At 43.7% G+C, this 12,792-nt stretch overlaps 1 protein-coding gene across 22 annotated transcripts in view; it reads left to right on the forward strand.

Moving 5' to 3' along the window:
• The window catches only part of LOC138761720 (ras-associated and pleckstrin homology domains-containing protein 1-like), a 285,406-nt gene that overhangs the window by 167,093 nt on the left and 105,521 nt on the right, over positions 1-12,792 (forward strand). For 20 of the 22 annotated variants that reach the window (XR_011356453.1, XR_011356454.1, XM_069934330.1 and 17 more), the window contains one exon: positions 8,094-8,171. The exons of the other annotated variants lie outside the window; for them this stretch is intronic. Coding sequence is in view for 18 of the 20 variants with exons in the window: in XM_069934330.1 (XP_069790431.1) it covers positions 8,094-8,171 (78 nt within the window). In the remaining 2 variants the exon portion in view is untranslated. The remainder of the gene's footprint in view (positions 1-8,093; positions 8,172-12,792) is intronic. 22 annotated transcript variants of the gene reach the window in all.

Raw genomic sequence — 12,792 nt, forward strand, 5'->3', positions numbered from 1 at the left:
CCTGTAGGCCTTCTTTGGGTGTCGAGCGGATGCCCAGGAGCACCCAAGACAACTCGTCCACCCAGTCAGGGCTGGTGAGGCGGACCACAAGTGCCGACTTAAGGTGGCGGTGCAATCGCTCGTCTAGCCTATTGGCCTGTGGGTGATAGGCCATGGTGTGATGTAGCTCGATCCCCAGCCTGTTGGCAAGCTGTGCCCAGAGCACAGAGGTGAACTGTGCGCCCTAATCACTGGTGAGGTGGTCGGGAAGCCAAACCGGGCAACCCAACAGTTCAAAAACGCCCGGGAGCAGGAGTCTGTGGAGGCATCGGGATTGCCTCGGGCCAATTACCTTGGGAAACGGGTAAGGGACCGATGGTGTCCATATATATGTGGCTGAACTGTTCCCAGACGTGTTCAAAATCTTGTACAGGCACTCTGGTGTGCCTGTGTACCTTGAAAAGCTGGCAATGGGTGCAGGTTCTGGCCCAGTCCGGAATCTGCTTCCAAAGCCCGTGCCAGATGAAACATTCTGCCACCATACGGACTGTGGACCTGATGGAAGGATGGGAAAGGTCATGAATATGGTGGAAGACTTGTCTGCGCTACTGCTGGGGAACCACTGGTCGCAGAGTGCCCATAGAGACATCGCACAGGATGGTGCCCTCACCGTGGGGAATCAGGAGGTCCTAGAACCGCAGGCCTGTGATGGCAGTCCTGAAGGCCCGCGTCTCCTCGTCGGACTTCTTGTCCCAGGTGAGCTGGTCGAAATTGAGGCTGGGTGTCAGCGCACAAATGGCCGGTCGTGAGAGTGCGTCGGCGATCATGTTGTCTTTCCCCGCCTTGTGCCGAATGTCGGTGGTGAACTCCGACACGAAGGAGAGGTGATGCTGTTGGCAGGCCGATCAGGGATCTCTTGCCATAGCGAGTGCCTGAGTGAGACGTTTGTTGTCGGTAAAAATGGTGAAAGGCCTCCCCTCCAAGAAATAGCGGAAATTACGCACCACCAGGTACACGCCCAGCAACTCGCAATCGAAAGCACTATACTTGCGCTCTGGTGGGCGAAGAAGTCGGCTAAAGAATGCCAGTGGTTTCTACTGTCTGTTCACCTACTGCTCCAGGACAGCACCGACGGCTGTGGCAGAGGCATCGACGGAGAGGGCCATATGCAGGTCGGTGCATGGGTGGACGAGCAGGGTAGCCATCGTGAGGGCATCTTTCGTGGATTTGAATGCTCTGCTGGCCTCTGGAGTTCAGGCGAGTTCTTGTCTTTGGCCGCGATGAAGGCGAAGAGCGACTGCATGATGCGCGCAGCGCCTGGAATGAAGCGGTTATAGAAATTGACCATACCCGCGAACTCCTGTAGCCCTTTGAGGTTGTCTAGGCGTGGGAACTCCCTGATTGCAGCGACCTTCGTAGCAGCAGGTGTGGCTCCTTTGGCCGTGATGGTATGGCCCAGGAACTGCATGGATTCTTTTCCGAACTGGCACTTGGCTGGATTGATCGTTAGGCCAAATTCGGCCAGTCGGGAGAAGAGGGTGCGCAGGTGAGACTTGTGTTGTGCCTGGTCTCCGCTGGTGACAAGGATGTCATCTTGGTAAATGAATACGAAATTCAAATCCCTGCGCACTGTGTCCATAAGGCGCTGGAAAGTCTGGGCGGCATTCTTGAGCCCAAACGGCATGTGTAGGAACTCGAACAAGCCGAAGTGGGTGATGATGGCCATTTTGGGTATGTCCTCGGGTTGCACCGGGATTCGGTGATACCCGTGCACCAGGTCGACCTTGGAGAATACCCTCATGTCATGCAGGTTGGTGGTAAAGTCCTGGATGTGAGGGATCGGGTAACGGTCAGGTACTGTTGCATCGTTAAGCCATCGATAATCTCCGCAGGAGCGCCGGCCGCTGGAGGCTTTTGGGACCAGGTGGAGTGGTGAGGCCCAAAGACTGTTGGAGTGTCGAATGATCCCCAGCTCCTGGAGATGCGAGAACTCTTCCCTCGCTATCTGGAGCTTATCTGGCGGGTGCCGGCGTGCCTTGCGTGGACCAGCGGGCCTTGGGTGGGGATGTAATGAAACACCCCGTGGCATGGTGAGGCGGCGGAGAACTGCAGTTTTGGGAGGGATGGGAACTTGTCCAGGATATGCTGAAACTCGCCCTTGGGCGTGCTGATCGTGGCCATCTGCGGCTGCTCTGTGTGGGAGGCATTGAGGCGAACGGATTGGAAGGTACAGGCATCTACCAGTCACCTACCTCGAATGTTGACTAGGAGTCTGTGGGCGATGAGGGAATCGACACCCAGGATGGTGGTTGGAAGGGACGAAACGGTGAACGTCCACGAGAACTTCCGCTGACCGATCTGGAAGTGGATGGTCTTGTCTCCCTACGTTCGGATCTCCTTTGAATTGGCTGAACAAAGGGGAGGTCCTCGAGGCTGGTTCCGGGACTCGATGGCTGTGGCCATTATGACGCTGATCTGGGCCCCGGTGTTGATGAGGAAGCGTCGGGAACTGACTGAATCCTGCAGGTGGAGAAGGCTGTGTTCTTGGCCAGGTGCTGCAGCCATTAACAGCGGCCGGCCTGCTCGTTTCTCTGGTGGAAGAAGCAGAGGCCTGAAGTATATGACTTGCTTCTGGCTATGCTCTTTGAAGTCCTTGCAGGGGCTGGGTGTTCCACTGCAGCGCTAGAAGAAGGCTTGGTGTGGTCTTGCCCGTGACTCATAACCTGCTGGACTGCTGAGCCCTCCGGGAATCGTTTGAGCCATAGCTCCTGAGCCTTTTGAGCAACCTTCCTAGGGTCGACGAAACTCTCCTGGGACAGTAACGACCGGATGTCTTCAGGCAGATGGTTGAGGAAGATGCGCTTGAAGAGTGGGCAGAGTGTGATCGCCCATGAGCGCGAGCATCTTGTCCATCAACTCGATTGGAGTTCTGTTCCCCAAGGCGTTAAGGCGCAGCATCTGAGCGGCACGCTGGCACCTGGAGAGGCCGAGGGAGCCGGTGAGCGCCCGCTTGATGGTCCCATACTTCCGCGGGTGGGTGCTGAACAGGTGCAGCACTCATTTGACGGTGGCCTGGTCCAGGGCGGCGACCACAAGGTAAAACTTGGTCAAATCCAATGAAATCTGGTGGAGATGAAACTGAGCTTCTGCGTGGCTGAACCAGGTCTCCGGCTCCTGAACCTAGAAGTTAGGAATCTTGATGGCTATAGCGTTGATCGAAGGGTCGTTCATGTTGAGTTCAAAGACGTTTGAATCTGTCGGGGTCACCAATTGTAGTGGCGGCTACACTGCTAACTGAAGGATCACACATTCAGACTGGTTGAGTTCAGTGAGCAAAACTTGATTTATTGCAGGCTGCTTGGCTGGTCTTGTACTCCCAGCCTGGACCCGGCTAAGAACCGCGCTGGTCACCGGGGCGTCACGTGGGTCCCCAAGCGCGGGCTTCTGAGCCCGGTGCCGCGATCGGAAGGAAACCCCCGATAGTGCCATTTTGGCCAGCTGCCCCGCCGCATGTGTGACAAGCAGGGCCGGTTCGCCTGCCTAATGGTGTACCTCCACACATCTGAATATATTGAAAACTATCTTGCATGCCCAAAGCCAAGTATTTTGTTTATATCAAGAAATACAGTGATTCCCAGCAGTGAACACGGAGACTCCCTACTGCTCATTGCCCTCCAAGTGGAGAAATATGTAGTCACCATCACTTTAAGCTTCTGTCCTATACCCAGTTTCAGGTACGCAACCATTACCTTTTTGAACTCTTGGGCTTCAGTTTTGCTATCAAGCCTAGTTTCTGGTAACTTGAATGTCCAAACATCATTAGCCACATAACCTTCACTCAACAAAAACTAAGCTAAGCAATGCCACAGCTTGCAGTTAAACAAGTAAGTCTGCGGACGCTGTTATTGTAGTTTCAACAAAAATGCTGGAGAAACTGAGGAAGTCATGCAGAGTCCTTAATGTGGCTGGAGAATGAGTACGTGTGGTCTCCTTCAGGATTTGTATTTGCAATATACAGAAATAGTACAGCAAATCATGTTACGCTGAATTAATACTTACTGTTTGGCTCCTGGGTGGTGATTTGTGATCCTTATTCTTACCAGAGCAACAAAATTGGATATTGAGAGGTCCTGCCATCATTTTAGTACATTCTATGAACATCAAACATGAAAGTTTGGTTAATTGGAGTCACAAAGTTATTTCATCTCTTTACCCTACTGTTTTTTTTAAAACAAATGGTTATCATAAATATTCGAATATATTGCAAATTCTTTTCCCCCTTTTCCCCCTCAAAAATAGGGGGGCGGGGTCGCATTATACTCAAGAGTAAAATGTTTTCTGTGGGCAGGCGAGGTAGACGGCAGTGCGACTTGGGCCGCCAGGCAGACGAATGGCAGCGTGACTCGGGCGGCCGAGGGGAGGGGGGATCATGAGAGATGCCAGCACAACTCGGGCGGGTGAGGGGAGGGGTGTTGTGAGAGATGGCAGCGTGACTCAGGCGGGTGAGGGGAGGGGTTCGTATTATACACGGGGCTAAAATTTTTCCCCCTCAAAAGTGGGGGGGGGGGTGGGGGTTGCATTATACACAAATATTTACGGTAATTCTACAACATTATGGTAATTTGACATTTTAAAAAATATCCTAACAGGGAGAAGGGCAAAGTGAAAGAATTGTTATGTTCAGTGGTGAAGCAATCTGCCCTGACATACTACTTGTGCCACCAGTATTTGCAACAATATTGTGTCAATTCTGGCTCACTTGCAGACTGAACTACTCAAGTGATCTTTGTGTGTTGTAATTTAATCTGCACCTGGCCACTTTAGGGTAGACATTGTGTTGTGCCCTTGAGTCACTTGCTGTCAACAGAGAGGAATTTTAGATTTTGGATTGAAACCCGACAGCTGATTTTCTGAACTTTTAATCTTCCTTTCCTACCCAGAAGGGAAATGTCTTCCATATATTTTATATTCATCCATAATCAGCATTAAAGAAGGAGAAACAGCAATTTTTAGATGCAAAATAAAACTGAATCAAATATGCCTGGGAAAGTCCTCTGTTCTTAACACATTACCTTTTTAAAAGAGTATTTTAACTTATCAATTTGATTTGGTCCAAAATTTAGCTTTGTATTGTTTTTGGCTGTGTTAAGTTATCTGCATTGTTTTCTTGGATCTATATCTGAGCATTTTATGAGAACATGATGGGAGTCTTTTGAGTGACAAAGAATATAATGTGTGATCATTGAGTTAAATACTTATATCCCTATTTAGTATGATTCTTTTTTTAATTCAGATTTTGAGTTAATGATGGATAGAATATCTGAAGTTATAACCATCAATTTCTCTGTTTACTCAAGATGCCAACATCTGCAATTATTATGTTTCTCAGAAATTATAGATCGTTTATCTAAATACTTGGTGTATCTAAATAATCTGAACAGTGGTCCAAAGCCCCCTTTTACTTCATTCATTATCAGTTTCTACTAAACAAGTAATCCAAAGAGAAACTAGAAATTCAAAAGCTCGAGATGCTCAAATCTTGAACAAACAGTTTGCTGTTAAAGGAATCCAGTGGGTCATGCGGCATCCATGTGTAGAAATAATCAGTCAATGTTTCAGGTCAATTTAGGGGCCATTTTATGGATGCTGCCTGACCTGTATGTTCCTCCAGGTTTGTTTCTAAAGGGGTAGGGAGCTGGAGGAAAGGAGACAGAGGGATAGAGAAAGAGAGGGTCCAGGGTAGGGAGTTGAAAATTAGAGGTCGATATTAATCCTATCTGATTTGAGATTGCCAATACGAAATACATGACATTGAAGATGGAGATCGTTGCTGTTAGATTTCAGATTTATTGTCACAGTACATACAACCCTGAGATTCTTTTTCACTCAGTTTACAGAGTGAAGGTGCTAAACAAATAATCTCCCAGTCTACACCAAAGAGGCCACATCGGGAGCGCCAGATGTTGTAAATGACCCCTCCAGATTAACGGGTGAAATATCGACCAACTATTTTAATTCCACATTTCACTGTCACCCTAACATATCTGTTTGTGACCTCATACTGCTGAATCGAGGCCACTGGCAAATTGGAGGAACAACACTTTATATTCAATATCTGTAGTCTCCAACCAGGTGGCATCAATATCAACTTTTCCAATTTCCATTAGCCTCTTTCCTCCAAATCCTACCCCTTTCATCTTCCTGTCAGAAAGCCACCCTTCTAAGTCCTTTGCCCTCTCCCTCACTTCTCAGTTTTTTTTCCTTTCTGGAGTAAAAAAAACGAAAGTCTACATACACATGGTTGAAGTAAAAACATTGCTGGAGAAACTCAGCGGGTCAAACAGTGGACTTTATATAGCATAGCCAACGTTTTGGGTTTGAGCCCTTCATCGAGGTATGAAAAAATGTAAGCAAGCACCCAAACAAATTGGAGAAATTGACGTAAATGTCATCTGGTTGGAGAGTGGTCAGGTGGAATATTGGGTGTGTTGTTCCTTTAATTAGCAGGTGGTCCCAGTTTGGCAGTGGATAAGGCCATGGAGAGACATGTTGGTGCGGGAGTGGGGTGTGGAATTTAAATGGTTGAATACTGGGAGATGCCTGTCATTGTGCACAAAAAATGCAGCAAGGCTGAAGGGGCCTGTTTCTGAGCTGTATTGTTCTATGGTGAATTTGTGAATTCTCCCAGAGGCTAAGGCAGCTGTTTTTGAGGAGTCAGATAGATTTTAAGGTCACTGAGGGATAAGATGGAGAAAGCAGGAATGTGGTATTGTGATTCAGGAGCCTTGTCCTTGAGTGGTGAAGTAGGCTTGAAGGGCTGGATGGCCTACCTTTTCATTCAGTTTTCAAACTCTTATTCCTCCCTTCCCATTTCATTTTCATTTATTCTCTCTAGATTTTTCTCTTTTGATCTGTTCATCAAATATTTGTATTGTTGATTTTCTCATTTGTTTTGCAATGTATTCCAATCTTCAATGTTCAAGTTTATTATCACTGATTGTACATATGCAACCAGATGAAACAGCGTTTCTCTGGACCACAGTGCGCACATGTACATACACAACATATAATGCATAAAATCACATAGATAGGTAAAGATACAATTTTAAATAAATAAATATATCAGTTAATATTTGGGGATGATTTACTAGTTTACAGAATACTATTCATCAATAGCTTGTGGAAAGCAGCTATTTGCCAGCCTGATTTTGATGCTCCTCTACCACTTCCTTGACGGTAGAGGGTCCTCAATAATTCCTTGAGCCAAATTTAAATAACACTCTGGTAAATGTTGTCATTAGACGAAAGGGAGACCCCAACATTCTTCTCAGCTGTAGTGATGATCCTCTCTATTGACCGGTCTGATGCTTTTCAGCTATTGTATCAAACGATACTCTCATTTGTGCTCCAAAAAATACTTACGAAAAACTAAGATAATGTTGCATTCATTTGTTTTATTCATGAGTAAATTACACCAGTGCCTTTATTTCATGACCATACCTGGAAGATGAGAACTTTGATTCTATGTATTAGAGTCAACAGGTAGTGACCATTAATTAAATGATATGATAGGCCCCACAGTGCACTTAGAAGCTGAAGATGATGAAGCTGTTTATGTGTCCACCTAATGATAGGTGCAAAGTCATGGAATATTAGCATTTGATATAAGAGATGCAAAGTTATGGAGGGATTTTCTTTAGCATGAACTGTTCAGTTTACAATTAAAATAACTGTGGGTTGAAATCTTGATTATACCAAATATTGGATAAATGTTCCTGTTCTGCAGGTATTTCTGTAATGCTCACCGTTGCATTTGTGTAAGGCAAGTTAACTGCACTCATAAGAATTTGACCGGACATTCTAAAGATATGCTGCAAGATCCAAGAAAATAATTCTTGGTCTGTTTTGTAAATATCTAAGTATATGGCTGTAAATATATAATACTCTCGTACAAATGCATGCTGGTTTAAAGAGCATCTGACTGATACAGTAAGCACCCTTTTTCCTTCTCTGCATCCACAGTGCAAACAATCTTGGTTTATTTCCTTCTGCATGATTTTAAACAGATCTTCCTTCCCTACCTTTTTCTATTCCTTTTCCCTACACCTCCACAGCATGTTCCCTCAAGTCGCCACAGTAAACAGGTCAGATGCCATCTTGACTATGTGGAGGAAGACTTGGAGCTAAGGACTGTAAGTCACTGTTGCAGTTGTTTATTTGTGGTGTTTCTACAATTTTCCATCCTTGCATGTATTTGCCATTTCCACACTGTCCCTAGCTTATATTGTTTGCTATTTCACACTGCTCCTTTCTTATCTGGTTATGACCTCATTAAATGAATCAGTAAATGATGATCAACACCTGAAAGAGAGATTCATATTTCTGATGTATCAGGCTTGTTAAGGTTTAAATCCTCTCTTCAGGGTTTGGGGAGCCCTATGATTGACAAAAGATGAATCCTTGTGAATAAAATTGTCATCTCTGAGCTATGTACGTCTTCTTGTCTACTCTGGAAGTATGTTAAAGTAGAGCTTTGTTGATTTTAATCTCTCAGAAGAGTTGCCAGAAGAAACATGGCTTGGATTTCCTCTTCAGGTTGCTCGCCAGTGGTACTCCTTCCTGCTTTCTGCATCCCTTTTACAGGTGTATAGATGAAAAACAACCACAAAAATTCATAGCACAAATTCATTGCTTTAGTAAGGAGCAGGTGGAAAAAAAAATACCTGCTCCTTGCCCACTGCCATTGTTGTTTTTAATGAAGTGAGATGCACACTGTACATTGCTGATGAAGGGTAATGTGAACATCTTTCTCTGTGGATTTGCCATTGATAAATCATATTTGAAGTATCTTGATAGCTTCATTGGTTGTTGGCCTGTATTTGCTGAGATGTGTGTAGTTTCAGAGGTTCAGTTCTAATTCCCACCTGCTGTCAGCCTGTTTTGTCTCTCATTTCACTGTTTCATAGCCAAGAATGTAACCCATCTTTCAGTGGCTTAGTCCTGTGAGGCAAGTATAGTTCAGTGGAAGTGAATTTTTTAATATGTTGCAGCTGTCCCTGACTGCATAACCTTTCCTGATTAGTGTGCTGGGAAGCAATGCTATTTTATCGTACCAAAATAACTCCTTGCTTCATTACATAGTGAGGAAGTGGAAAACAGACGCAACCCATCTTAATTTCTGAATTACTATTTATATAAAATAGTGCAAAGTCCTTGCTGATTTCATTCAGCATCTCAGTTGGAAGTGTATATCCTTCAATGTAAACTCTTCGATATTTAAAGATGCAAATTGGAACAAATCCCAAGGCTTTTACTAAATGCTAGTTCAGCAGAGATTTTCTCCTATCTGTAACCATTCAGTTGCCATCTGCTGCTTAGCAGTTTGCAATCAAAAAGCCAATTTTAAAAATGCACCATAATTCCTTTCTCATGAGTAACCCTTGAATTATCTCCAAAGGTAAATTATAATTATACATTTAAATGAGTTTTTGATTTATCATTTACTTATGAAGTATATATTTCTGTTTCCTTCTTCAATAGCCACAATGAGCTGGCACACTATCCACCTCAGAACCCTGTCTAAGGGAATAGAACGGTCTGCGAAATTGATAACTTTGTCATTACTTGATACAGATTTTATTTAATTTTCATTTAGAAAACATTAATGTTGCAAAACATCATAAAAGCATTGGCAAAGTTGTGACATATTTAAGGAGAGAGATGAAAAGGTTGGCCTTAAAGAGTGAAGAAAACATTGTCAGTTACCAGTCTCAACTGAGAATCATTTAAGGACTCTTACTTTTCACATTATTACTGAATATTTATTTTTTTCTGTATTTGCATAGTCATTTTGTTTACATTTCTCTCATTTATATATCTTTTTCTTGAGTACAGTTTACACTTCTGACAAATAGAAATTCTGTCTGGCCTGCCGGAAAATGAATCACAGGGTTGAATGTGATGTAGTGTATGAATTTTGACAATAAATCTGAACTTGAGCATTTCTGAAGGGAAAGAGATCACTTTTTTTCTTATTAGATTCCATAATTTACTGCCCTTTGTTATCTGCACATCACCTCTCAGCCATCCTTCCCCATCTGGCTCCATCTCTCCATACATCTCTTACCAGGAATCCACCAAGAATTTGCCACTTCCTGGCTCTCTCCCCTTTATGCTCTCAGTCCTGATCCAGGATCTTGACATGAATAAAGTTATCTATCTACAAATCGTATATAATCTAGTGAGTTTCTCTAGCTGTTTGATTTTGCTGTACATTCTGGAAGCTGCAGTTCGTTGCATCTCTGATCTTTAGGAGCATCTGAAGGGAGGGGATCAGAGAGGAAATTCCAAATCATGAGACCTCGAAGATTGGATCTTTGGCTCGAACTGATTAGAAAAGAAAGATTTGGAGAAACACCAAATACTCAGGGAGGTGAATAGAATAGGAAGCTGTTGCAGGTCAGATGGAAAACACAAAAAGATGGGTAAAGCCTATGAGGCTTTTTAAATGAGGGTAAGAAATTTTTTAATTGGGCAATACCAGGAACAAATGTGAGTGACACACCAATGATGGATGATTATCATTTGGCACATTTATATAGAGTAGAATAAAGAAAGCCAGCCAGTAAATTCTATGTAATTTAGTCTCTTGGGCTGCCTTAGATAATTACTATTTTTGATCAGTTCCTCTGGCCTAAGGATAGGTGGTGATGATCCACCTTGCATTAGGCCAAGAACCAAAGCTGGGTCTGTTTTGCATTAGGCCAAGAACCAAAGCTGGGTCTGTTTTGCATTAGGCCAAGAACCAAAGCTGGGTCTGTTCTGCTTTTTTTTTTTTGGCTTTTGTATTTAGCTGTTGAATCTCCAAAGGAAGCTTGGGAACAGGTTTTATTTTGGTTTGTGATCGTCACAGAGACAAGAAATTTGTTTTCATGTGCAACTGTGGAGGAAAGACAAACCTGGGCTTGGGGAAATCACAGTAGTTCAATTTACTGGTGCCAAGCAATGAGGCAGGAACTGATTTGTCAAGGAGAATAACATCTGGGGAGTATGGCCATGCAGTGGACTTAGCCGTGTTTTTATTGAGCTCTCCGTGAAGAGTTTCAAAAAGACGGTTAAAATTTTAAAATTAAGAATTTTTCACTAAAACAAAATGGACAAAACCAGTACTAAGCAGCCGAGAACAAAAAAAATGAAGAAGTTTTAGCTCAGCTAGGAACATCAGGCAAAAGCCCAAAAGGGAATGGCACAAGGGTGACCTCGGGACCGCCGGACTCCGGCAGAGCTGGGGAGTCGGGACAAGAACTAAATATTATCCTGGAGAAAATGGAAAATGAGCAACTGATTTGTTGGCGTTGAAAGTGTAATGATAGACGTAACTGAAAGGATGACTAAAATTTAAAGAAATTGTTGAAGATTGAATGGAAAGAATGACCCAAGCAGAAGTGGGCTTGGTAAAAACACTAGAAAAGCTAAAAAACTTTGTGAAAGATGCAAAGCAATGAGAGTTAGACAGATCGACCATACGGAGAATTTTAGCAGACAAAATAATGTCCAAATTATTGGACTGATAGAAGGAATTGAGGGAAAAGATCCGGTGAATTTCTTTGAAACATGGATTCTGTGAGTGTTGGGGGAAGATGAATTCAGATTAAAAACTGCATATTGAAAGGGCTCTCCAGGCCCTCAGGCCCAAGAGAACAGGCAATCAGCAACCACGACTGGTCCTGGTAAGACTTTTGAATTACTGGAAACAATTCTGGGAGCAGCATATGAATATTCTAAGCAAAACAATGGTCCACCTGAGACACTTCTGTATTTGGTGATGTGTAATGATACAGATTTGATAAGGGACCTTGAAGTAGGGGAACCATTAGGTAATAGTGACTATGATATAGTAAGTTTTAATTTGCAATTTGAAAGGGAGAAGAAAGAAAGTCGGAAGTATCAGGATTACAGTTGAATGAAGGCAATTATGTAGCCATGAGGGTGGAGCTTGCCAAAATGCAATGGAAGGATACCTTGGCTGGGAGAACAGTGGAACAAAAATGGCAGGTATTTCTGGGCATTTTCCAGAAGGTACAGGACCACTTCATTCCAAAGAGGAAGAAAGGTTTTAAGGTGAGCAAAGGGCAACTGTGGCTGACAAAGTAAGTCAAGAATAGTATCAAGACCAAGGAGAGGAAGTATTACATAGCAAAGAGGAGTGGGAAGCTAGCAAATTGGGAAACCTTCAAAGAGCAACAGAAGATAACTAAGAAACTATACGGGAGGAAAGAAAATGAGGTATGATGGTAAACTAACCAATAATATAAAAGGGGATAGTTAAAGCTTCTTTAGGTATGTAAAGAGGACCAAAATTGGGCTCTTAAAAACAGAAATGGTCAAATTTATTACAGGAAGCAAGAAAATGGCTGATGAGGTTAACAGATACTTTGGATCTGTCTTCCAAGAGAAGATGCAGGTAGAAGTCCTGCAGTATCGAAGGAATTTATAGAAATTCCAATGGTAATGGAGGAATTGATGGAAATCCAAATTTGGAAGCATGTGGTCTTGAGTAAATTGAAAGGACTGAAAGCTGATAAATCCCCAGGACCTGATGGACTGCATCCCAGGATGCTGAGGGAGGTTGCTCTTGAAATTGTGGATGCATTGGTCAACATGAGGTGCCTGTGGATTGGAGGATGGCTAATATGCCACTTTTGAAGAAGGGAGGGAGAGAGAAAACAAGCAATTACAGACCAGTTAGCTTGACATCAGTAGCAGGGAAGATATTAGAATCTATTATAAAAGAAGAAATAACAGGCCACTCAG

Source organism: Narcine bancroftii, chromosome 4 (assembly GCF_036971445.1).
Source record: "Narcine bancroftii isolate sNarBan1 chromosome 4, sNarBan1.hap1, whole genome shotgun sequence".
Lineage (NCBI taxonomy): Eukaryota > Metazoa > Chordata > Chondrichthyes > Torpediniformes > Narcinidae > Narcine > Narcine bancroftii.